The sequence below is a fragment of the Solenopsis invicta genome, chromosome 4 (genome assembly GCF_016802725.1).
Source record: "Solenopsis invicta isolate M01_SB chromosome 4, UNIL_Sinv_3.0, whole genome shotgun sequence".
Lineage (NCBI taxonomy): Eukaryota > Metazoa > Arthropoda > Insecta > Hymenoptera > Formicidae > Solenopsis > Solenopsis invicta.
The window spans coordinates 4778217-4805087 of NC_052667.1; the positions used below are offsets into that span (position 1 = coordinate 4778217).

Sequence of the window (26871 nt, forward strand, 5' to 3'; positions counted from 1 at the left end):
AAAGTGTGAAAAATTGTTTCATATTGCATATTGCTACATTGGACGAAATAATTTGTCGAAAAATTAAAATATTCTTATCCGATACGTTCAATATTGTATTGGTTTAATTAATTTTTAATTAAAAAAGTTCAATGGTTGGCACGAATGAACTATACCTTTTTTTTGTGCAACTAAACAATTATTGAATCAACCTAATGTTTACTTGAACGTATCGGACTAAATACTCTGTTTATAAACTTTTTTTTCTCATGCAACTCATTAATGCAAACGATTAGAATAATCGATTGCATATAATCGAGTCTTTCGTTTAGATCATCGGCATTGTTTGCACCAATTCCCGCCTCATTGAATAACGCCGAGAGATACTATACAGTGAAGAGACGGACAACACTCAGTTTCGCTTTTTTAGCGATAAGGATATGCTCACGAACTTGGCAGATCGCCCGTGTTTGATACACTGAAAGGTTCTCGACCAATCGTCGCTGATAACGTCGTTTGTTCGTCGTATCTCGTTATTATTCCTCGACGCGAGCCAGGGTAATAATTTTATTAGGCTGGCGTATCGTAACCGCTCGATACGATTTAAGGCCTTGTCACTGAGCATGAATCCGATCTAATGTCATTAGTCATACTAAATAAAAGATTGAATTTTACAATAATGGAAGAGAAAATAATTTGATAAAAATGGATTTAATTCGCAAACTTTGTATCGTCAACGTTTTTTTATATCATTAACCCTAGGTTCCCTCACATGAGTACGACGTATCCTATGTAATTTTTTACATTGCTGTAATTTTTTATGATATAATTTGAAGATTAGGATTGAGGTTCAAAAAAAAAATTTTATCTAAAGTACTCATTTTTTGCAAAGTTTTGCAACACACAATTTTTTTAATTGTAACTACTCGAGAATAAAATATTCTTAGTTCGGGTTTCTTGTTTATCGTTTTTGTCAAACTCTAAGGTATCGATTTCATATATTATTAGCTAAAAAATACACTTTTTGTTGAGAGATATAGCGTGTCAAAGTTACAGGGTTCCACAAACTCGTAGGTGAGAAGGAAGATAACTAAAAATAAGTGTGGAAAACTAGTGGGTTAAACAGACATTTTCCGATTAAATGAAAATTTCATATGAAGAAAAATGGAGTGAAATGTTACATATGTAACGAATTATTAAAAAAAAATACAATTCCGTATGTAACAATTTTATTTGGTTTGTAAGTAGAGTAGTCCTCGTTTGGTAGGACATGATAGTAGAATAGATTGACGTTTAGTCAGCCTAGTTTAATGGTAGACAGGAATGTGGCTGCGTGGAGAGACGACGAATTATAATGAAACGAAAATCAAATTGTGGATCTTGACGAGCTATTTAAGAAAACTCAATCCAAGTTTCCTTTCCTAGTTACCGAGAACAAACCCAACTTAACCAGAGTGAAAAGATAGCAATGCTAAATTAAATTCTCGATTTAATTGCAATTATATTCTGACAGCGATCGCTTGGCGAATTGAATAAAAAAAAAAAAAAAAAAAAACTGTTTAAAATTTATAGATATCGTAGCAATTTGAAAATCTGAAAATCTTATAAATATATTAACAACAAAAATGAATTAAAATCGTATGTCTCTCTCTGTGCTGAATGAAATAACTTCAACGCGCGAGTATTTCATAAGTTTCACACTGGAAAAAGAAATTTAGTTTGACACGTTCAACTAAATATTGAGTTGGTCTAGTTAATTTTTTGTTTAGAAAAACGTTATTGGTTGATGTAAATAAACTATGCTTTTTTGTGCAATTAAATAATTATTGTATCAACCTAGCGTTTACTTGAACGTATTGGACCAAATACAGTTTTTATAACAAAAATCCAAATTGCAATAAAATCGCGACACTCTCAAAGTAACGTTTGGAAAAAAAAAACCGACGCGATCTAAGAAATTATTCCGCCGCCATCGGAATTCAGAATCTTGTATACTTAATAAGATATCGACATCTTTCCTCCGCTCGGACTATCGAGCTTGTGCACCGGTTTCAAATGTATCATATCTCCGCAAACAATTTTAATAACAACGCCGTTCGGCTTCTTCGCCGGCCCCCGGGGAATGCTTAGTATGTATGCCAGTGCAAAAAATCGAAGCTCGTCGAAATCGTTCCGGTTCGCGACGACTGAATTTTTAACTGGCGGGGAAACTCTGTCGCGAGCTAGGAATGTCCATAGTTTATTCGTTTGTCGGATTGCACGTACATCTTCGCAAGCACGGCATTACGTGGAAACACACCGGCGTACGATCAATAAAATGCAACGACCTGATATAATGGAAGCGATACGCGTCGCGCTTCATAAAATACCATCGCCGGTATAGTAAGGCTGTGAAATACGTTAAAGAGACGTAACGCGCGAAAAAAAAAAATGAAGAGACGGACGATGGCGAACCGCGATTCCTCCGATTTATCGAGCACCTCGCGATTTCATCATCTCCGGTCTCTCCTCCTCCGGTCTCTCCTCAAGTCTCGCTTTTGCTCTCGCATAATTAATGTGCAGCACAGAGGAGAACAGCCTAGTGTGATACGCGAGATGAGCTTACATTGGCCAAAGACCAATTCTTATTGAATTCGCGAACGTACTTTGTTCTGCATTGGGATGCTCCGAATAATTAGATCTTCACTGTTCAATCTGAAAAGGTCTGTCAACCCAACGGAATTAGTTACACAACAATTACGCTAAATATCTCATTTTGTAAACGCTTGTTTACCGCTCGCGCGGCTTCGAACTGATACTTCTTTCGTGCTCAATAGCGCGCAGCAGTTTAGTGCGACAGGAAAGAAAGGATTCGAGGATTCCTCGATCAAATGCATAAATCTCTCTTAATTGCAAACTCAAGTGTCTGAATATCTTTCGCGTTTCTTTTCATATAATTTCTGCGCTGGAAAAAAGATTTGTCGAAAAACTAAGACATTTAGTCCGATACGTTCACTTGAATATCGAGTTGGTTTAATTAATTTTTGATTTTAAGAAATGTCAATGATGGGCATGAATGAACTCTGCCTTTTTTGTGCCACTAAATAACTGTTGAATCAACCTAATGTTTAATTAAAAGCTCTCGTGCCGTGATACGTCTATCTATTTTGAAAAGCCGGATTGAACGGCCGCTTTCAACGATTAATCCATATATTACAGTGAAAAAAATTTAATTAATTTCTTATATTCCCGGAATACAATTATTTACATTATTTTCTTCGTTTTGTCACAAATAACAACTGAAATTATATTCCTGGCTGTACTTAATCATCAGGAGATAAAAGTGAGATATCATGTATATCATAAATTTTGAAAATGTTCTTAATGACTTTTATGAAGATTTCTCTGAGAATTTAGCTATCATTATTTTTCATATCCAAACGCGGTTTGCATTAATGTAGCTTAACTTTCTAGTTCTAAGAATTAGAAAGTATGTTGAACCGCGTTTAAAGATGCAAACGGGCCTTAATGCAGCAGCGATATTGATTATGGTCACGCGACGGGTGTTTCAAATTACGTTTGAAACTTAGTGATTCAAGACCATTAAAAAATGCAAGCGGATGCATTTCATCCCGCGTATGTATACGCCGAGGAGAGAGATTACAACACGATGCACGGCCGTTGCGTTATTATCGAGAGAAATTATGTTTCCTTTTATATCCCGGAGAGACTGGGAATATCCCTCCTCCGTGACTTTGACGAAAACGTACGTGACGTTGACCCACGTGTATCGCGCAACTTTATCGCGTATGAGCGACATATCGTCGCCAATACATTCCTCGCAGCGCCAGAAGCCTAATTGAAATCGTAAAATAAAAATTGTTGGGTCATTTATCTTGTACGTGTGATATTTCCATATTTTTCTTACAAGAAAATACGATAGTACAGGTTAATACTCGGAAGGAACCAGTTTGCTGAAGTAAAATTTAGTGAAGCAAAATAAAAATTTAGCCACCCTCTAAATCTCATAGAGTAAAACGTTACTCTAAAAAGGTGGAAATTGAGCCTGTGCAATTTTTCGACTGATTTGTAACTCTGATAAAACTATAAATTTCTCCTGTGGAGTAAAAATTGAGTTTGTGCAATTTTCGAGTGATTTTTTCACTCTACGAGATTTAGAAGATAGACACAGATTTGAAAATTTTGTTGGAACATTAAAATAATTATGAAGGACGTTGCTAGCTCATACGTTAGCGAGGCCGCAAAAAGTTTTGACATTCTAGCAATTAATTTGAGTGTCCTACATAATTATTTTAATAGGCTCAACAAAATTATTTTTAGATCTGTGTCTAGGTAAATTTTTAGACACTTTTGTAAGACTGTTTCTTTCATTTACGTAAACGAGAAGCAATATAAAAAGCGAAAAGTGCCTCCTTTGCAATCCTGAAATTTTTAAAAGCATAACTGTTGAAAAATAATAACTACTCTCAATTGATGTTGAGAAAGCTATTACTCTCGAACAAACGACAGATCGATTGTTTCTAGTACTGTCCCCTTTAAGGTGCGAATGTCAAATAAATCGGGTTAAATAATTTCTAAATATTTTATTAAATCATCTCTTTCTAGACTGAGAGAAAAAAATACAAGTATCTCAAGACAAAAAAAGTTATTTACTCGTTGGGTCTTAATGGCTCATTTACTTGCAGGTGTTAAAACTTATTTAATTAAAATATTTTGTACATAAAATAAAGAAATAATTTTTAATCAAGTAATTTTTTCTTGCAGTTCCAAAAAATATTTACTCTTAAACTATTTCTATATTCAAGATTTTTTAATCTAACAAAACCATTTAACACTTATTATTACAATTTATTTGTAAAATCATAATTTCAAAAATAAAGCTATATAACTTAAGTTGTCTATTCATTTAAAGTAAATATTTTTACTGAAACGGAACAAACAAATGCTTACATCAAAATAAATGATTTTAAGAAAATGTATTTTCTTCATTAAAAAAAAAATGTTGCTCTCAGTGCAGAATGAAATATCATTCCAGAGTGAATAAATTTTTCGAAAGGCACCGATGCGGACTTATAAATAGGGCGATCATATATTATTTGAATTGCCATTATACATATCTACTGTCCTGAGCATTTCGACAAAAAAAAAACATGAGGGAAAAAATAATTAAACAATGTGCACCAATAAAGAGAACACCTATGATTAGAGATGTGCGATTTTGCGATATATTACAAGCACTATGATTTTTTTTTCTTCCTTGAATCGTAATATGCGATGTGCAATTGGTTTTTTAATTGCGAAATAATATACGATTCAAAATCGCGCCTGCGAATAATTTTGCATGACTGCGTGGATGCTATTTATTTCTTTTTAAAGCAATTTTTGAAAATTTTATTATGTGTTCTGATTTAAATCGAGTAAAGTTTAAAATTACATATAACTTAAAAATGGTGTTTGCTACATATAAAATGTCACGTAATTTACGTTTTCAATATCTAGGAAATTACGCACCGTTTATTTTATTTTATTTATTTATTTTTTTCTTGAATTGCAATGCGATGTGCAATCGGATTTTTAATTGCGAAATTAAATACGATTCAAAATCGCCTGTAAATAATTTTACATGTCTGCGCGTATGCCATTTATTTCTTTTTAAAATAACTTTTGAAAGTTTTATTTATGTCTTCTGTTTTAAATCAAATAAAACTAAAAATTACATATAATTCAAAATGGGGTTTGCGGTATAAAACATCACTCGATTCACGTTTTCAATATCTACAAAATTGCGTTAAAAATATAAAATAAAAATCGCAATGCGATACATGTCGTCGCGGTTAAAGAGGATCACGATCGCGACGAACAATTTTGCAAATCGCACATCTCCACATAGGATTCGCACACTCGGTTAGTCCGTCAACTGCCACCCTTCTTTATCGAACTCCTTATCTCTCGTGTCTCCTATCTCGAAGCAAGTACATATCACACTTTCGAAGCATCCTTTCGTTTCTCTTTTTCTGTCACCCCCTATCATTCCGGAGTAAGATCGTAGCAGTTAACGGGTGAATCGAGCGCCAGTGTGCAGTGTGGTCGCGCGTATTCCGAAAGAACCCCCGCCCTCTCACTCCTCTCTCTCTCTCTCTCTCTCTCTCTCTTTCTACCTCTCGTCCCCTTTTCTCTCTCCCTCTTTCGGAACACAGCTCGCCAGGGGTAGCTCTCGACGGTGTCACCGCGAGCGCACGCACAAACTGGTGCTCTCTCCCCGGCGCGGCGATCCGTCGATACGAATCGAACGCGTACGCGTACGCACCTCCTTTCGCGTATCCTGGAGCGACGACGTCGGGATTCTCTCGCCGTCTCTTTCTCTCTCTTCGTTTCTTCTCTCCACCACCGACACCCTTTTTTCTTCTTTCTCTTTCTCTCTCTCTCCCCCGTTCTCCCCGGACTAATTTTTCACTCGGTTCAGGCTATTTGATCGATATTCCGGGAGAACGGTTTCCGGCAGGAGCACGGTCGGTCGGCGGTCCTGCTCGACCCGACCGGGATCCGGGAGGCGGAGCAGTTTAGGCGAGGCTCGATCCGCGCGCGCGAGGGAGAGAGAGAGGGATGACTCTCGTCCCGGCGAGCGACGGCGACGACGATGATGTTGCCTGTCGGTGAGCACTCGCGGCGCGAGAGCGGCGAGCGAGCGAGCGAGCGAGCGATCGGGCGTGCTTGCGTGCGTGCGTGCGTGCGTGTGTGCGTATGCGCGAGCGACAGATACGGCTCGTTATCGCGTCTCTCGCTCTCCGACGGTGACCGCTCTCCCTCTGACGGTACTACTACGTCTGTTCGTTCTCAACGAAGGGCGCCGATTCCGACCGAGCGCGTCGACGGCTCCGCGGCTCGGCGCCGGGTACACACTTCGGCTGCTCGCGACTGAATGACGTCGACGTCGATAACGACGACGGTGACGACGACCGACGACGAGATCCCTCTTCGGTACGGCGACAACGACGACGACGGCGGCGGCAGAGGCAGCAACGACAGCGACGACGACGACGACGACGACGACGACGACGGCGGCGGCGGCGACGGCGTCGACGGTGGCTGCCGGCTATAGTCTCCGCCGAGTATGCGACCGCGTAAAACCCGCGCGACCGCGATTCTATCTGTCACCTTCTCGTGCAAAAGGAGGAAACACGCGCGGAACGTTCCACGCCCTTCGTGCGCCTCTCTCCGAGTCCGTGTGACCGAGACCGAAGAGGGCTCGCTCGCTCGCGCGTTACTCCAAATCTCGGAGAGGGAAGGGGGATTAAAGCCGCGGACCCGGCAGCTGTGTGTGTATGTGTGTGTGTGTGTGTGCTCCGCGAAAGTCGCACTTGGACAGCGGCGGCGAGCTGGACGCGTACTGGCGGTGGAGTCGAGCGTCGATCGAGGCGACCTCTCGCCCCGCCCGACTCCGCCGCCGCCACCGCCACCACCACCGTCGCCGCCACCGCCGCCACCGCCGCCACCGCCGCCGCCGCCGCCGCGCGCCGCTACCGCCACCGTCGGCGCACCGCTCGAAGAACGTTCGTCGATCGATCCCGGACCCCGACACACACTCTTCGTTTCATCGCGCCGAGAGACGACCGGCGATCGCTCGACCCCTGACCTCCGCTCTTTCTCTCAAAAACGTCGCTCTGGCGTCATCTAACGGCGTCGTGATGCTACCACCCTACCTCGGGGGGGTAGTTCGAGTCACATTACGGGGAAGATCGCCGATGAGAACGGACGTCCTTGCTACGCTTTATGCTGCCATTTATTTTTATTAGGTTCACGCCGAACACTTATCTCGTATTCGTCAAATAAAATTGGGAGCAATATTTTAGCGATATTAAAATAAGAATCAGAATTAGGTTTCAACGTAGTGTCCTTTTTTTTTTATCTGGAGAGAAATTTTTTCAATTCCCTTTTCAGCAGGATTGATAAAAGTCACGTTTTTAATATATTTTACACAGATAATATATTATAATTGATTATAATTGACATACTTATTTCAGCAGCAGTATTTGTTGCAGCCATTGCAGCTTTGTTTTTCCTTTTTTTCATTGTTTCCTTTTTGGCTATTGAATTCTGATTCATTGTGCAATACTTGCCCGAAGAAACGTAAACCTTACCAAATATTAAATAATGTTATATAAATAAATAAATTTTAATTATAAATAATGTATAAAAAATTTAATTAATATTAAATACTAAATAGTATTCCATAAAAAGATTTTGTCAATTATCATGTGGTGTTATGCATGTAGTAAATTATGCATGTAGTAAATTATTAATCAAATTATATAAGAATATTTAAAACATGTTTAATACGTGTTTAAAATGTGACTTTTATTAATTCTGCCTTTCAGAAATTCTTTAGTTTTTTAATCTTTATTTAATACAAAAAGCTCAATGGAAAAGCGACAAATTTTTTCCATTAATCTAATATCTAATACTTAATACATCTATATCTTTTTCACATATTTATAATGTAATTATAGTTTATAATATATTTATATTATAATACAATGTTTCATCATTATGTGCTAATACTTCTAGCATTTTGATATTGCAGAAATCCAGATTTTATATATAATTAGCTGCGGTTTATCTACAGAAATAATCGCAATACGATCAATAAACAGTCTGACACTGAGAAAAAAAAATGTGTTGAAAACTAAAATATTTAGTGCAACGGATAATTGAGTATTGAGTTAGTTTAATTAATCCTTTTGTTGATCGTTGTTTTCTCGATCGTATCGAACTAAATATTTTCATTTTTTAACAAATTTTTTTTCTCAGCGTAGACAACACGAGAAGTGTCACAATATGGATCCAGTCAGAAATGATTAGTCTTATCGACATCAATGAGTGATCGATGTCTACCATTTGATACTTCTATCATTTTTGACCTCATAATTGTTTTTATGCTAATTAAACAACTATAAATATTTTTTATGATTTTTACTGCCTTTCAGTCAATTCTACATCGAATACGCAATATATACATAGAAGAATGAAATATTTACTTATGATACGTAAAATATTTACTCAATAAAATTAGAGTGAAATTAAATTAGTGATTATTGTACTAAATAAATATTTATTTACACTTAGTAAATATTTCGTTGCAGCTATTGAAACAAATATTTATTAAAATTTAGTAATTTTTTTCTCTCATTATCGTTATATATACCGCTTACGTTGATTTGCACTGATTTCATGTAGAGTTGATTGAAAATCAATTTCTTATAAACGAAAATCTTTTAGAAATGTTCACAATTGCTCAATTCGAATTTTTATATTAATTCTTTTCTTCATTAATATAAAATCCATTCATCCAATTCATATAAAAATTGTGACGAAGTCGAAAATGATAAAAATGCCAAACGGTTCATCATGGATCATCATCACTCGTCGACGAAATCGGCTGGATCTTCGACAAATTATTTCTGGCCGGGGAGAAAAGTTATTGAAAATAAATGTTTCTACGAAACAATTTAAAATTTATACTCCTTGTGATACACGATCATTTTCTTTTATTGCTAATAACTCGACGAAATGTTTTACAAAATTACCTCCTACAAAGATAAAGAAATTGTCAGACTTACCTTAACACATTATAACTTACGCGTCGCGCGTGGACGATCGATCATCGTCCGCGAATTTTTACGTCGCGACATTAGAAGAACATATCCTGAGTAACATATTCTAAGATCATCTCGACCCGAATGACGCACGCAATGATTTATGCAGCTTGCACACAAGTAAGAGATATACAGCTCGCTTCATTACCGTGTAAACGACTCTAGAACGCAATCGCTGGTAGCGCATGAGTAATATTTAATAATCGCATGAAAAATCGAAAAGTCTTGCTCACACAATAAAATCGTACGACACTTGGTGGATTTCTGTCCTCTATGCCGCCTCTTGGACTAAAATTTCTAGTGAGTAGATTTGTTTTTAACTGCATGTCGTTCGAAGCCAAGGGACCAGGATGCGATTAAAGTTTCACTCGGCTCGAGCCACCGGCTGCTTCCCGAGCGCCTTGATTTGCGATTTTATCCTCGTTTTCGACAATTAATAAATAAATTTGTTAAAAAGTTTGTATATTTTTTAAAATATGAATTTGGCAATTAACCCGTCTGGATCGACCGCGAAAAGCCGCGAATTAGGTCCGCCTATGCACGGAGAAAAATTAATTCTACTGCTAAGAAAAGCTTTACTTTGTTTCTTTTAAGCAATAAATTACGATTATCTTTAACAAAGAATATTTTCCCAATAATTATCTTAAATATATTCATTGCACGAATTATAAAACTCATTGTAGACGCGAAAAAAGAATTTCTACTCTTGTGAAGAATATCATACAATTTTTATCGAAGGAAAGTTAAAATAATAAGCAAATTATTATTTCAACTTGCTATTCTTGAAATATTAAATTATCAAGATTCATAACATAATTTGAATAAATATGATGGTTATGATAAACTTATGATAGATTTGTGAAACTTATAAAATATTTGTGAAATAAATAATATTTACTTAATTCAAATAATTTACATTTTACATTATGTATTTTTTGTGTGCATAGAAGTTCATTTTGAGTAAATATTACCTGTTTCAAATAAATGAGATGAACATTTAGACAATTATCAAGAAAATCAATTCTTTATAAAAATCGTTTGAAGATTATTTAAAAGGATAAAACTAAAATTGAGTATAATCGCTTTTCTCGGCACGGAAATATTTTTTCTGCGTGCACGCTCGAACCGCGTCGAAGTTACATGTCGACATCGACCCCCGTTTAAGGGACGTCTCGTACCCGTCAAGTTGCTCGCGTGTACTTTACTTATTCACACATTACTTAATACGTTACACTCCGATAGCATGTCCGATTTGTTGACTCGACCCGTTTTGTTGGCGCCGAGTCGATAGGTTGTTCTTTTCAGCTACATTTCTCGCACAGTTTATCCATTCTTTCGCCAGCTGAAGAGAACAGGCCATCGACTTGAGGTCTAATCGAGTCAACAAATCGAATACGCTATGATTTTCTCTTGAAATGTCAGAAGCGTCTGCCGCCGTAATCGAAAGCTCACAAGGGTAGCCGAGGATAGTGTGCATCGTCGCGATTCGTTCTCGACGTGCTTCTCTGGTGAAAATAGTATGTTTATAAAGATGTTTGCACAAGTGTCGAGTGGATGTTTAATTGGGGTTTTAAAACGTTTATTTAAGTGTTTATAAGATGGAAATTTAAACATGGAATCGTCTACGAGATGTTTACGATGTTCTTGTTTGATAGACGTTCGAAAAGTGTTGTATGTTTTCAGAATGTTTTATTAAGTGTTCTATGTTTTCTACGCTTTACATTGGAACATTTGCAACATTCTGAAGACTTTTATAGAACACTTTTAATAAAACATTCCCCGAACATTTGTAACATTCCGAAAATATACAACATTTTTCGAACTATCTGTCAGTCGTGAACATCTCGTAAACAATTTCATGTTCAAATTTCCACCACGTAAAAAACACTTCAATAAAGGTGTACTTTAATAAACGTACTATTTTCGAGGTGGTGAGGATTTGCCTCGCCACGGGCCGACGGACATCGTTCGGCGTGCTTAATCAGTATCACTAAGACGGAAAGAAGAAAAAAAAGGAGACGTGTACAGCAAGCCTTGGTCGTCGTTACGCTGTATTTCCAGAATATCGCACGTCGCTCTTATCGTCTACGCTCCGCAGGAAGAGCCCTCTCTTCCTCTCACACCCTTCCCGTTCATTACAAAGTATTGCTAAAAAATACGTTAACAGTTTGAACTTTCGATTTGGTTTTTTTTTCTTTTTTTTTATTCGTGATACAGAGTGTTTCGCCGGCGCGCGGAGACCCGCTCTCCCGAATCACCCTGAGCACGTCGGCTCCTAACACGGAGGGAACTTATAAAGACGACAAAATGTTTGAAATGTTCCTTTTCTTTCTTTTTTTCTACTACACATGCGTTGTAACATGTCGCGATATCTCCGTTACACACGGCGCCACGCAGCTCGTTTGATATACAACTACGTCGTACACGTATAAAAATAACGTTTCTATTGTTAAAATACGTTTCAACATATACTCAGAGAGTTTAGAAATAACTAATTCGATGGCCGTCGCCACTGCGTTCGCCCGTTTTCCCCCTAAAACTGGATCCAAGATACTTGAACTCTCGTACATAAACTACAATTATACATTGTCATATAAAAAAAAAAAGAGTATAGTATATATATAATATATATATTTACTGTGTACATACGCACACGCACATGCGCACGTACGTACGCACGTGAATGAGTATCGTAAGAAGTGGGACTCTTTCTTTTTGTTTTATGCGAAACAATGTATCGTTGTGCACCGCGAAAACTTACATCACAATAATACTCCATGCTTATCGTCAATTAATTGAACAGCATTTAACTCGTATCCGGGCAAGCACTCAATTCCTCGAAATTTAAAGTTATCTCCTAAAATACATTTCCTAACTTCGTATAAGTTTTTTTTTTATACATGTAGCCTTTGATTATATAAAGATAAATATATTTATATACGTGTAATATATATTTTTTTATACGAGACTCTCAGAGAGAAAAAATATACACGTTTACCCGTTTGTCTTTAGAAAATGGACCTCCCGGATAAGGGTTAATCGGTGAAAATTAATACTCGTCGCGGTGCCGTATCGCGGTAGTCTAGAAACATCTGGATTGCCGTCGACATTATCCCTTGGAGAAGAGTGTACGCGCGCGTGCGTGTGTCACGTTCGCGTTAAAGTGCGAAATAGTTAAAAGTAAAAGCGAGAAAGTGCGTTACTGTTTCCCTACTTAACATCACCACTTGTCGTACAACGCTCTAGCTACATATTTTATGCAGGAATCGCTTGAGTGAGAGAAGATCTCAAGGAAGTCCTTCGAGTGAACATTTATTACCTTTCGACGTGAACGACGTGATTGGTGCATATTCTATACACGCAATATGCATCACCCTCTTTCGTTATGGACACAGGGGCAACGGCGTTCCCCCGTGCCTCATCGCGGACGTGCATGATACAGGAATGCGGCGCGACATCCACGTAACAGATCCTCTCCTGGCGCGGCGCCAGGCTGACGATTTTTCGGAGAAACAAAAAAAAGCGGTGCGACGTCGAACGTATTACGAGTAAACGTACGTATTCCTCGTGCGAGCGTTAATTAAACAATAACGAAAATAAAGTTACGTTAAATAGGCACATATATGTATGTATATATATATACGTATATATATTACACAATGTATCTTTATTACCTAAAATATATGCACTTTGAAAGTATCGTCGAAAGACTTGGAAAGGCAGGCAAAGGGCAAAACGACATATTCGGGAGGCAACGACTGGAAGGATGCAAACGAAAGTGTCCAGGGACAAGGACGCCGGCGATCCTACTGAGCAGATCTCGATGAAATAGTCCGATACAAGAATGAGCAGGTTCGTCGTCAAATGTGTATATCGCCGGTCGCGCATAACAAAACGATTGTGCTCTAACAAATCTTCAAATAACAATGACGATCAGTCCCAAAATCAAATTTCGTTCGGCTTGTTACAATAGATCGTTTTAGGTGAAATTTACACGAAGATCCTGATGGGATAATCGCGATAACAACAACATGTGCGACGAAACAAAATAACTTATAAACCATCTTGGCCAAATCACTGCTGTGTATTCGCACATATTCATATTATAGCTCTATCTATAGTACATAAAACAATAACACTAAAAATGATTTAAATTCGAGTAATTCTATTTTAATTAATATAATTTTTGTTTTGTATATATAGTAAATTATTGTATTTAAACGCACGCTTACGCCTAGCTGCATACGAGTTTCTTATTTGTGATTTCTTCTTTTTTTTCTTTAATAATATATATAATATAATAATATACTATGTCGCATATAAAAAACAATTACTTAATATAGAGTACAAGATCGTTCCTTAGTTAAGTTTACAGATTTTTTGTTTTTCGCAACTATTTATATAAACGTAAGACGTCATCCATCTCAAAAATGAACATGCTTCCGCCGCTCCCAGAATAATTACGAAAATCAGGATACAAAGAGAAATCTTCGCGCCGATTCGTCAAAAAAATATCAAGGAAGAATATTTTCTATCGTTAGGGTGCATTAAGTGAAAATTAAGTAGAATCGTGTTAACGTCTGCGGAAGATTAATTCGGCTCGTGCGACGAAGTTTTTTTTCTTTCTTTAGTTTTTTTCGAAGCGAACAGAGCGCAATGTATAACAGTGCGTTATCTATTTACTCCTCCTTCGTAACCAGCGAATTTTGTCTACATCTAATCGGATTGGATATTTGATTGATTTTCCGTCATTAAATAAATACGCCTTGAACATCTCGCGTTTAAATGCAAAATGAATTTGATTACACGTTACCCTCCGGTGTGCCGCGCGCGATACGCGAGCTAACGCGAGAATTGTATGACGACACAGAACAACAGCAGCTTCGCAGAAGCGCCACTTTCGCATGAAACGACCTCTCAGCTTCCGTCTATCGCCGCGACAACAGTTATTCTCGTGTCGTGAAATCGTCATATTGCACAGTGCTTGCGGTTACTAACTAATGATGCGCGAATTATTGCGGCTGAGATAACTACGAGACATATTCGTCCCGACATCGCCACGCGTACATCCAGGTAACGCGCTAGCCGCGATGAACATCTGAGTGGATCGCAAAACGAAGATAAACTAAGGCGTCAGATACAAAAACAAAAGAAAATAAAAAGGGGGAGAAAAAAGTAAAGGGATACAGAAAATCATATAAATAGTCACAACAGTGTCAAAAACGTGAATGGTCAACCACGTGTGCATTCGACGTGGTGGGCATTCGACCACCGGGAACGGGGGATCAGCATCGTGCCGCTTCTCGTTCTTGGTCGGCGTAGTAGTTATCCAAAGTGACCGTCCATCCGATTTAAGCTAAAAATTCATGAGGTGTCATTTTGGCTGGCAGGTCTGAGCGTTCACCTTGTATGTTCGTGTCTGTGGTGTGAGATCGAGCCAAGGCACCGATGAATCCGGCTGCTCTAGCTGAAGAGGCACGCGACATCGCGATGTTGCTGCGTTAACAGAACAATCTGCTCCACGTTCCGCCTCTGCATCCTACGAAGATTCTTTCTCTCAGTGTTGTTTGCGACCAGGAAGATTGCATTCATGCATTATCAGAGAAATACGAAAGACATGATAGATACTATTAATAACTGTCGCGCTCAGAACCGAAACAATTTTCAAACTGTAGTGCACAGAGCACTTCCTACCTTAATCTTTCTTAGTATGGAGTTTCCATACCTAGATAAAAAGGAAAATTCGCGTTATTTACCTAGAAGAGAGTTTACTCCTTAAACATTTTATTCTATAGAAGACAGAGTTTTTTCACTATATTTTATTTTATAAAATCATTTCAAAAGACATATGTTTACGACATATTGTTTTTTAATCAAACTAAATCTCATTAACGCGAATCATAAAACTTGCGTTACTTCTGTTCTTCTTTAGACAACCGGCTTCACATCATCAACCGCTTATCTCATTCTCGGCAGAGATTAATGTACGAGCGTGTAAATCAATCTGGATGATTTCGCGAACTTGCACGCCAATACAAACGAATTTTACTCACCATACTCGCACTGGTAGAAGAGGCGGACGTGGTAGCAGAGGTAGGCACCGTCAATATTGGATAATATTATCTACTACTGCGAATCCGCAGGCCCCTAGGCCATTAGTCGACATCAAACGAACGAGTTCCCTGGCATGTGATGCCGCGACTTCTAACGGCGGCCGACGGGACAAGTTACTAGACTCTGTCAATCATAATAATCACAACGTCAGATTAGCAATCAAAATTCTAAAATGATTAATCTTTTAGAATGAATCTTCTGGATATTGCTACAGTTATTTGTAAATTTTGTTGCTCATAATTAATGGAACAGAAAAGATATAAGAATTACCTAAGTAAATAATAAAATTATTAATTAATGATAACTTATCTATGAGCAATCTAAATTTTTCTCACAGTAATTTAGTCCATAGACGTTGAACATGCCGTCACATCGTTGCTCTTACCAAGAATAGCAGAATTCAATCTCGCGCAGACAGTTTCTCTTTCCTGAGGATTCAGCTGCCAGCCGACTGGTGAATTCCACGGATTGGAGTACGCTAAAAGACTGAAAGCGTCTTGCAGCATCTTCTTATTGCTTTCGTTCTTTCCGTACTGCTGCCTGAGGTGCACTGACTGTGAGTACAATTGTTTGCCGAATTCCAACATTTTCTCGATCGCCTGCTTATTACCACCACACAATTGTTTCTTGTTATTTTTATTACATGTCACAGTATCGGTGATGTTACTGCACTGCTGCTGACTCTGATTGGCACTGTTGTCGATTTCTGTAAATAACAATGTTTACCTGTCTTAAGAACTACAGTCTATTTGATAAACATAGACCAACATTCATTAGACAATTTACAAAAGATCATAATGATTATGTGCAACAATATTATATATATTTATAATTTTATTTAATTATCGTTATTTTCGTTCATCTACTCTCTAATTCTCAATGTGTTTTCTAATGCTTGAATTAGAAAAAACTAAAGGGTAAGTTTAATCGCAACAAAATTAATTACATTAGTAGGAATGGATGCAAATCGTTGATATAAATATTTTATCTGAAAGATAATTTAGCGCATCTATTCTAATATATTTTTAATCTATTTGCGATATCAACTATATTGAGATCTCACCCATATCTACATCCTCCCCATTTTGACACTTGTACCCATTCGAGTCCAGATTACCATTCTGATACCCGTTACTGTTCTTGATACCGTTCACACCGGTGACGCTGTTTTCCTCCATGTCTACATCATCTTCTATCTGACCGTTGACAAACTGTGGGCTGGTGCCGTTTATCGTGTTATTGATATTCATCTCTTCCACTGTACCAGACGGGTTTGCGGACTTCACGTACGCTTTGGTCGATTGTATTACACTGGTCTGATTGGGGTTGCCGTTCTGACAGACCTCCGAGTCGCTGCCGTTCACCATTTCCACGAACTGGCGGCACTTGAGCGCGAACAGCAGGTCCGGATCCCGGTCGAGAAGACCAGGGTATAACCGATTGGTCGTGTCTATCGCTTCGCCGATACGACCGGACAGTATCAGCTTTATAACCCCTGTAGATCGTTGAATCGCGACATAAAGATACAGTAAAATTTTAATAATTAACAAAGTCGTCACACTTTCTCAAATTTTTAATTTGCGATATTTAGATAAGATATACATTTTTCATTCCTTAACATTTATTTACATTGACATTTTGTTTTCTCTTGATGTTTCAGGTTCTCAGAAGAGTGACGACTTCGAATAAACGATAATGAAGCAACGCTTACTCTGTCGATTTTTGATAGAGTTATAATCCTCTTCGAACACCTGACCCGTGCTGCTGGCGAATGCCTCGGCGCTGTCGAGATACCCGTGATGGACGAGATACGTACACACCATTCTGTCGAATTCGTACAGAGCTTCGTTAACTCTCGAGAGATACCGCGAACATTGGTCCGTGGCGATTTTTTCCCGCTATCGTCCTCGATTTATCCGCGCAAGCATTTGGGAAGAACTCTCGCAAATCAAGGAGGATCTTAACGGACAACAATAACAAACGAAGGAGGAGCAAAAGCAACCACGAAAGGAGTGGAATCACGCACCCGGTCCCCGTCTCGCTTTCTGGTCGTATATGTACCTGTGAAGAATTGCCTGCCACTGCCCCTGGCCGTGGTCTGGCGTAGGATAGTTTATGATCTGTAATCTCGTTCGTACGCGCAGTTCGTTGATCATGTCCCCGATGTCGAAGACAAACGGCAACTGTCCGAAGTTCGCATCCACCACTTCGCCTGGAGTCTGCAGACCGACCGTCGGAAAGAGATTGGGCTGCGAAAGCAAATTTTAAGTAGAATTTCGCATCATCATATCTAATGTGTAACATGTAATTCATTGATATAAATCAATTTCGTCATTTTATCAATATTAGGTAACTTAAGAGGACCAGAGAGTCAAATTGCTCAAAAATTGTTCTTGCTTTGACAATTTTTTGTGACAAACAAATAAGAATAAAGTTTTGAGGGATATTTATATAACATATAAAGAATAAAGAAATATCAAACATAAAGATGAGAAAATCATTAATAAAGAAATACATTTTTTTTACTCTTTAAATATCGTATAAATATTCCTCAAAACTTTCGTAGATTTATTCAGTCGTCATAAAAAATTGTTCAAGTTTTTCGAGCAATCTGACCTTCTATCTAGTCTCTATAAAATCTATACTTTTTATCAATGAAACGGTTTGTGATCTATATTTGTAAAATCTGTCAAAGAACTTGATAAATAATACATGTTTTCTTCCATAAGTGAGGAAGAGGTGTAGTAAAAAGAAGAAAAAAAGCAGACGTTGGAAATTGATGCATTATATATAACTGAAATTTATAAAGAATGAAAGGTGCGAGGAGAAGAGATTGCCTGTGCTCCCATCGGTACTTGGGACCTTCGATTCCTTCTTCTCCGCTTCTTTACGCGCATCTGTCCATTTTCAAAAACAGAGTACCATTTTTTTTCCTCCGTTTATATTACTGATGCGGTGAGTGGCTTACAGGAAGGTCCGTGAAGGCGATGCCCAAGTGATGGCCATTCTTCGTGTAGAAGGCGGTGTTGTCAACGAGATTTACACCGCAACCGATCACGTCGCCAGTGGTGAAGGTCGGGCCGTAGGGTTGTCCGGTGCCACTTGAGCAGAAACTGTGACCGTCGTCGCCGTGGTAACCATATGAATGCTTATCCCAACCGGGAAGTCTATTTACGTTGACGCCTGAGGCCGAGAGGCCGATGCCCATGTAACCGTCGCGTCCCTTGCTCACGATTTTCACCTCGAAGTAGTACAAGCCGCAGGCAGCCGGTATCGAGTGCGTTGTGCGAACACTGGCAGCGTCTTTATGGGTTTTGCCGTAACCTGAAAAACCAAGACGGCCCCGACTCTCTTTATAGGAATCGGTGAATCCAACGATATAGGCATTCTGTGTGGTATGAAAATTTCAGTGCAAGGAGAAATATATTAAACACAGAGACAGAGAAAAAAAAAGAGAGACACATTCACAAGTGGGATGTATCTGCGGCTTGAGATTAAAACCAAGGACGACATGCAGCGCAGAGAGACGCGAGGACGAATACCATGCGTTCGTACATGTAATCTTCCTGCCTACTCCTCCAATAGTCTGTAAAATTACGTGTAAGTATTGCAGTACATTAGAATATACGGAAAAGATTTATCAAAGATAATTTTATATACATTGCAAAGATTACTTATTCTCGTATACATGTACTACTTTCTTCTTTTTCTAAACCAAAAGTAAGGTAAAAGATCATAAGATGAATACGAGAATATTTCATATTTTATTCATCTATAACTCAGAAATTAATTCATTAAGATGTCCAAAAAAAAAATTAATATGCAATTCTTGGAGAATTTTTACAATTTTCATTTTTGAATCCAATACAATTCTTTTTTTTTTTTGTTTTGAGTATTAATTGCTAAATTTTTTTAAAAATGTTTTTAGAAACTCTTAGTTTTCGAAGAGACAGAATTCCATCATTTATATAAATAATCTACGAAAGGAATGGAAAAGGGAAATGAAAGTAAACAGATTGACCTGAAAGTGGAATGAAAATATATTCTTCAAGAAAGAAGAATCCAATATCTCATCTATGCTTTTATTCTATTTGTAACGCGCACGCGCGCGCGCTGGAGCAAGTTTAATCAAATTAACTGCCCACACGTAAGTCTACGTGTCAAGATAAAGGTAAGCGAGAACTATGGTCACCTTCAAGAAACACTATGTGCCTTGGATACGATGTGAAATATTGATTTCAGGCTGCATACATTAGTGCCACGAGGAAACGCGTGATCTAGAGAAACGCCGAAGTCACCGCGAGTGAAATGGCCAATTCTTTCACACAGTATAACTCGGAACGCAAACGATATGTATTTTAAGTGACATTTCAGTATCGATATCCGCGCGATAGCGATAAACAATGCCTTTGAGAAGCTAATAGACTTTAGGAAGTGACTTTCGCTTGTGGAAAACGTTAGCATAAGTGGAGGACCTTCAGCGCGCTTATATAAGATATCGTGGTATTCTCGGGATCTTACGCAGGTGTACATTTTTTTCAACAAAATCGAATGTTAATTTCTCAGCGTGCTATTGAAGTTCATATCTCTGATTATCGTCACTTCCCATAATTTTCAATTTAAAATCTTTTAACATCTTATACTCTAAACTAGTGCGAAAAATTTTATTGATGACTGTGAGAGTTATGAAACTACAAATTGATTTGCAGAAAGACATGATTTACCTAGGCAGATGTAAGTAGGGCATTGGGTCATCGCGCGTCACATCGATGCAATATTACAAGCTTATCCACGATCTGTGATCCATGAGTTTCCGAGTGTGTTAGGCGCATGTCTCCCGCCCTTACACAACGTAAGTCATCCATATATCTCCTCCACCGAGCATCATTTATATTGCTTTCGGAGGCTTTTATTAAAGTATCAGAAAACAAAATAAAAAATATTCTTTATGTATGTAAATAACGTTCTTGTAATACCATTTGATATAATATCAGAATCAACATGGACTAGATCGTTTCTGATATAGATGACTTTTTTCAAAATAAAGCATGAAGTATCGATACATCTTAAAATAATGTGTAATAATAATAAATACAAATTCATTGGCATAAGTTAACAAATACAAAATACAGTTTTGAATACTTAAGTAAATATCTAAACATCTAAATAATTAAATTAATACGAAATATTATTTTATTGATATAAAGATAAAAAGATTTTTATCTTTGATTCTTGAATTAAATAATTAGATAATTTATAACAATAATAAATTTGAATTAGATAAATTATCACGATAAGATTAATAAATTTAGAAAAACAATAAATAAAACATATTTTCTAAATATTCTTAATTTTACAGGCATTTCTATAGCTTTAAACAGTTCTATATACGAAGAAGTGTGTATTAGAAAGAAACAGAGTAAATCAATTAACTCCTCTTTTAACTATTTAATGTTTGCAGAAATGGCCTTTTGGATCTGTCGAGTTTCACAAAAACAGCAAGCGTTTATGATCGACGGCGTATAAACTGTAGAGAGACTGGAAAGACGAAAGAAGTGCGCAGAGTGCGACAAAGATGAAGAGTGTGGTTGACTCGTGTTTACGGGATCAAAGAGCGATACGCGTACACGTGTAGGGAAAAAGAGAAGAGTTGTGATGGCTAACGGTAGATGCGCTATTGCGAGTGACGACGGCGGCCTTCCGTTTTCTCAGGCACTCCTATGCAAGGGAGGCCACGTGCATTCGTTCGTTCCGCTGAGTCGTTGCGATTCGTAAACAGATTCGCATTCGCATTTGCAAATCACGGCCAATGCGGAGAGTCCACAGAGAACCATAATTTGATTCCTGAATTTTTCGCTGAAATAATTACCATGGATCCTGCATGTAAGCGGCAGGTGCTCAGGAGACTCTTCGAGACTTACGATAACAACCGCGACTCTCGCCTTATAATTACACAGAGATAAATGCTGTGGAAATATTTTGTTAGTTCAATAATAATATTAATGAAGCAAAAAGATTAAAAGTAAAGACATTAACAAATATAGTTGAATGAATAAAATTTAGTTGAATCAATCACTACATATGTTAATGGCAGCCCGTGATTCAACGTTTAATTGAATCAAACTACATTTTAATTCATATTACAGTTTTTTTTTCTTAGTGTAGAAATAAAATAGTAGCGCAGGGATTCCCAAAATATTGATCGCGAGTCGATTCTTAGTGAGTTGCAAAAAATTTTTCAGAAATCAAAATCAAATTTCGAAATAAACTATAATTATTGAACTCTTGGAATATAAAAATTATACACATTGATGCAATATCAAAAATATTAATAAAAATAAAAAATAACCATTTTTTTTAACTTTTATATCTAATATTTTAAGAAATAGATTCATAAAATTTATGTTAGATAAAAAATTAAGAAATAGAAGGAATAAAATAATAAAAAATAAATAACTTAAGCTCCTCCCCCCTTCTTCTCTTTCGTTTTTTCATAATTCCTAAAGATGGGTCGAGAATATTTGCTATTTTAAAATAATGGATCGCGATTCGCATAAGTTTGGGAAACCCTGATGTAGAGAATATTCTTAGACGCATTGCGAACAAGCAATAATACATGTTTCATAATTATCACTGCACATAAAATTAATCTTTTAATTGATAGACGCCTCGCAGAAATATTACCATATCTCTCATCTGATATGAATATTTAATCCATTCCGAATTTACGTCTTTCTTCACGAGAAACCTCTAGATAGCTGAGTCATAAATTTCGATAAATGAAAAGCAGGAGAAAGCGTACATGAATATATTGAATATAATTATTTGTATAATTAAATATAAGTAAATATATTTAATTTTAATAATTAAATATAAGTAAATGTATTTCTCAAACGTAAAAAATATGTGAGCCAAGCAAAATATCTTCCGCAATTAATTTTAGGTGAAATATGCTTCAATAGAATTTCGATCTGAAAACCGAGCACTGAAATATTTATGCTGTAACTGAAATTGTCTGAACGATCCGAGACTTGTGCTACGGCTCCGTAGAACCTCAGAGAAGCAACGATCGAAGTTAAATTAAAGGATTCGCGAGCGACGGATATTATCGACGCGTGGCATGGCATGGCTGGGGTCGAGTGTACGCATGCATTATATGCCTCATGCTACGTATATATATTGTAACTTCGAGCGGCTCACGCTTTCCATTCATAATAATCAGAATTTTAGCAGCGGTAGTCGCGACTGCTTAATCATGCTACTCAGCGATTTACGACCAACAACGATATATTCCTTTCGTGAAGAACATGTGTTGACGAATTTAATTTTTAATGAATTTCGTATACAGACAGCTTTCGTAATACATCTTGAAACTTTGCTAGCAATGTATGTGCTTTTTATAAAAGCACAAAAAATGTTGTACATTAGTTACGCTCTAATGTTTAATATATTATGAAACAAACGCATTCTAATTTTTATTTTACAATACACAGCGAAAACGGTCTTGCTGAAATATCTAAAAATTTAGCTACAACCTGGTGAAAATTTTTCTCAGAATTTTTATACGATTTTTGAAACATTTTTCATACTGAGAAAAGTATACATATTCTCTTAGAATTTTTCATATATGTGAATTCTGAAATATTCTAAGATTTCTCATTCTGTAAGTTCTGAATAAAACCTTCAACTTTTTCACATTTTACCAGAAATTATAGATAACTTATATAGGCATTTCTAAAAAGTCTAAAAAGCGTTTCAATTCGTATAAAAAATATGAAAAAAATATGAGAAAGTTAATAAATGAAAGTTAATGAGAAAGTTATAAGCTATATACATTCTGAAAAATTATATAAATTATTCTCAAAAAATTTTCACCAGAAAGATCTACAAATAATTTATTGCATCATTAAAGCAATTACGAAGAATGTTCAAGCAGTAACAAAGTTGCAAAAAGTTTTGACATTTTAGTTTGAACTCCTACATAGTTTATCTTGACGGCTAACAAAATTATTTTCAGATTTGTATTCAGCTAAATTTTAAATTTCAAAATAGTAAAACCATTCTTTCCATATGTATATCGATAAAAATAGTATCGATGTATATAGCAGATGGCGTATCATTAATATTTATTCCTATTAGTAGAATAAATATGAAGAAATCGACTCGCGAAAATCAGGAAGAGAGAGTTCTTGAACAAAAAGAAAAGGAAAATACCGTTTAAAATTACCGTATTACTCGCAAAATAATTGAACAAACGCGGTGACGATTGTTTATCTCTTTCGCTTTGCTTCTTCCTAACAATCTTCGTGCGCCGGATCAAGGAGAAACAATATTTTCGCTGTACACGAACACATCACGTTCGTCGTGCGTGAACGTTCGGTTGAAACCGATTACAGCGTATTTACGTTTTAAATGCTTTTTAACATATTCCGTGCAGAGTACGATGCGCCGACGAGGGAACAGAGAAGTCGCTCGGTGCCGTCTTCGTCGTCGTCATATACATTACGTTGCGGCCGAGCTTGCGGCACACACCAGGAATCCAGGATACACCCCGTATATACAGGGTGATTCCCAAGTAAGTACGGAAAAAAAATTGAAAGAGACATTTTCTGGCTTATTCTTGGGAGGAAAAGATCCCGCCAACACATGTCCAAATTGCTTTGTTTTCAAGATATAGAATGTTAAAGTTGAAAGAAAAAAATAGATATAAAAATTACGAAAATACGCTGGAAAATTCAAGATATTTTATTCAAGTTTGATGTGACGTAAAGAAGCATCTTCCAGAATATTTTTACAAACATTTTCATAATATATGATTATAATATATTTTTTATTTTTATAATACACTGAGAAAAAAATTGCTAAATTTTAATAAATATTTGTTTGAATATTTGCAATGAAATATTTACTAAATGTAAATAAATATTTATTTGAAAACGGAGCAATACAGGAGATATGATTGTAGGATCTTCTCTTCCTGAAATCAGCCAAGGAATATTCCCCTTCGCGGCTCTCTGCTACTCACTTGGGAATCATCCTATACGACGAGCGCACGGGGGAGCGCGAAGAGGCGAGAAAAAAAGAGCCCTCGCCATTTCTGGCATTTCGTTACGACACGAGAAAAGAAACTTGTCCGGTTGTAGGGAGAACTCACGGGTGCTTTGAATGCGCGCGGAGGGTTCCACGCTGAGACGAGTATGCCGTGCCTTTATGGCGTCCAAATTTTAACGAACAACTCCTCGACAGAGGAGACAGGGGAGGGAGGAGAAATCTTTTTCGTACGGAAGAAGATGGTCATTCCATGCTCGGTAAACATCGCGTGGCAAGCTCTCCATTTTCCGCCATTAAATATCACGGCGATCAAGGCTCGGTATCAAGTTGCTGACGCAGCAGCTCTACTGCTTCCATTCAACCGGGGGAACGCTCTTTGTTTATTTAGCGATCCCACTGAAATACACGATTTATCCTGAAATCCGCGAACGCGCAGATTTGGTTATCTTCCTTTCGACATTAAAGGAAAAAAAAGAGACAGATAATTTGCCCAAGATTCACGAGAAACGATCTTTATTGAATTTTGACGTCTGGGAGCATGAAGAGCGAGACACCCTGTATATAGACGCAAAATTCGAAATTCGTAGACGGGGGAGAGGGGGGAGGGGGAGGGCAACACAAAGCAGAGATTCGATCGGACGAGCTCGTACGGGACATCGACGAGAATCGAAGCGCGAGGTCGAGTCCACGTATCGTTTTTACGTTGACGACGCAGCTGTCATTGACATTGTGCGTGCCCGTTCTGTCTCTCTCAGTTCCTCTCTCCGTGCATCACTCCATCTCGCTTCCTCCCTTCCCCCTCCCCTCTCTCTCTTTGGCTTTTCTTTTCTCTAGCAGAGACGCGTCGACGAAAATCGACGAGCGTCCCTCCGAGGAGGCATCGCGAGGACGGACGCGACGTGGTGTCGTCGCGTCGCATCGCATCGCGTCGACGACGACGACGACGACGACGACGACGACGATGACGACGCGCAAAGGCCCGACCGCGAGGGGACTGGCTGACTGATCAGCTGATTCCTTTGTTTAGGTCGCTGACACACGCTGAAATAGCGCCCTGCCATTTTCAATCGATCGACCGTGCCTGCCCCCGGGAGCAGCCCGACCACGGGCACGGGCACGAGGCAGGGGACGGCGAGTACGCGGAGATCGCGACGCGGTGGCTCGTCGCCTGAGAGAACGCGCACACGCACGCAGGCAGAGAGGCAGACACGCATGCACGTCGTGACGAAGGAAACGCATCGTCTCGCACGCGCGGAGGTCGCGCGCTGACGGGCTACCCACGTACCTTTGTAGTGAACGCGGAGATTGTTTTGCGACAGGCCAATGTAGCTGTACTTGTCCTTGGTGCTCCAGGAGCGCGGCAGCGGCGTCTTCTCCTCGTCCACCATCGGATAAAGCAGCTTCAGCCGATCCACGGGCTGGCTCTGCCCCGAATTCGTTTTCCCAGGCTCCATAACACTCCGTTCATCGCTGGTGGCGGCCATCATTGTCATCCGCTGCCCCACTCGCCCCGCTCTGGCCACCGTCGTGCCGCGATCCGCGATTCCTGGACGCGAGAGTGCCGCTGCGCAACTTCACACGCGCAACTCTCTCGCTCTCGCCAGTCGCCACTGTCCGCCCCGCGCGGACAGCATCAGTGCGAAGCAGGCGACACCATGGTCCCTTCTACGATTACGTACGACACTGTCGGATGTCGGGCGCATGCGCGTTGCACTGTTCGTTCAGCTTGCTGCTTTTGGGTAATAACTACTTGTAAAAAAAGTTAAATAATAAACTTAAAAAGTGAATAACTTTTAACTTATTATTAATTAATTTTTAATCATTTTATTTTTAACCTTAGTTATTTTTAAAACACAAACTACAATTTATTAACTTTTTCCTACGTTTAAAATTTATTTATGTTAAAGAAAAATTATTATCTTGGCGGAAAAAATTGTACAAAATTTTATATAATTTTAAGATATACTATAAACAAATGCTAGAATTGAAATACATCTTTGTTAATTTTAATAATTAAATACAATAAAAGAAACAAATACAGTCCCACGTATAAAAAACAATATTTCTTTATTTT

At 38.1% G+C, this 26871-nt stretch overlaps 3 protein-coding genes and 1 long non-coding RNA gene across 8 annotated transcripts in view; 2 read left to right on the top strand and 2 right to left on the bottom strand.

Moving 5' to 3' along the window:
- The window catches only part of LOC105195608 (guanine nucleotide-binding protein G(o) subunit alpha), a 32766-nt gene extending 25845 nt beyond the window's left edge, over positions 1-6921 (bottom strand). The window contains exon 1 of the mRNA XM_011161103.3: positions 6287-6921. The gene's annotated coding sequence lies outside the window, so the exon portion shown is untranslated. The remainder of the gene's footprint in view (positions 1-6286) is intronic.
- LOC105195607 (retinol dehydrogenase 12) overlaps positions 1-17536 on the top strand; it is a 117635-nt gene extending 100099 nt beyond the window's left edge. Inside the window, exon 8 of the transcript XR_005574516.1 lies at positions 17407-17536. The gene's annotated coding sequence lies outside the window, so the exon portion shown is untranslated. The remainder of the gene's footprint in view (positions 1-17406) is intronic.
- LOC105195611 (ran-binding protein 9) lies at positions 9513-26452 on the bottom strand. Of its 3 annotated transcripts, none has more exons than XM_011161104.3 (8): positions 26083-26448; positions 18715-19097; positions 17808-17995; positions 17458-17570; positions 16810-17241; positions 16132-16452; positions 15686-15869; positions 9513-15171 (listed from the first exon to the last, which is right to left on the bottom strand). In XM_011161104.3, the coding sequence occupies exons 1-7, from the start codon at positions 26288-26290 to the stop codon at positions 15736-15738; spliced, it is 1779 nt and encodes a 592-aa protein (XP_011159406.1). In that variant the 5' UTR covers positions 26291-26448; the 3' UTR covers positions 9513-15171; positions 15686-15735. The 3 variants fall into 3 exon arrangements, with proteins under 3 accessions (XP_011159406.1, XP_011159407.1, XP_039304011.1); XM_011161105.3 differs by having other exon boundaries at positions 18715-19070; positions 26083-26435; XM_039448077.1 differs by lacking the exon at positions 9513-15171 and adding an exon at positions 15191-15357 and having other exon boundaries at positions 26083-26452.
- Positions 19097-23212, top strand: LOC105195610. Of its 3 annotated transcripts, none has more exons than XR_003268678.2 (4): positions 19097-19346; positions 19675-20271; positions 20456-20598; positions 21208-23212. It is a non-coding gene; the product is annotated as an uncharacterized LOC105195610 (long non-coding RNA). The 3 variants fall into 3 exon arrangements; XR_005574518.1 differs by having other exon boundaries at positions 19675-19917; positions 19989-20598; XR_005574517.1 differs by having other exon boundaries at positions 19675-20598.
- Positions 26453-26871: the final 419 nt, after the last annotated feature.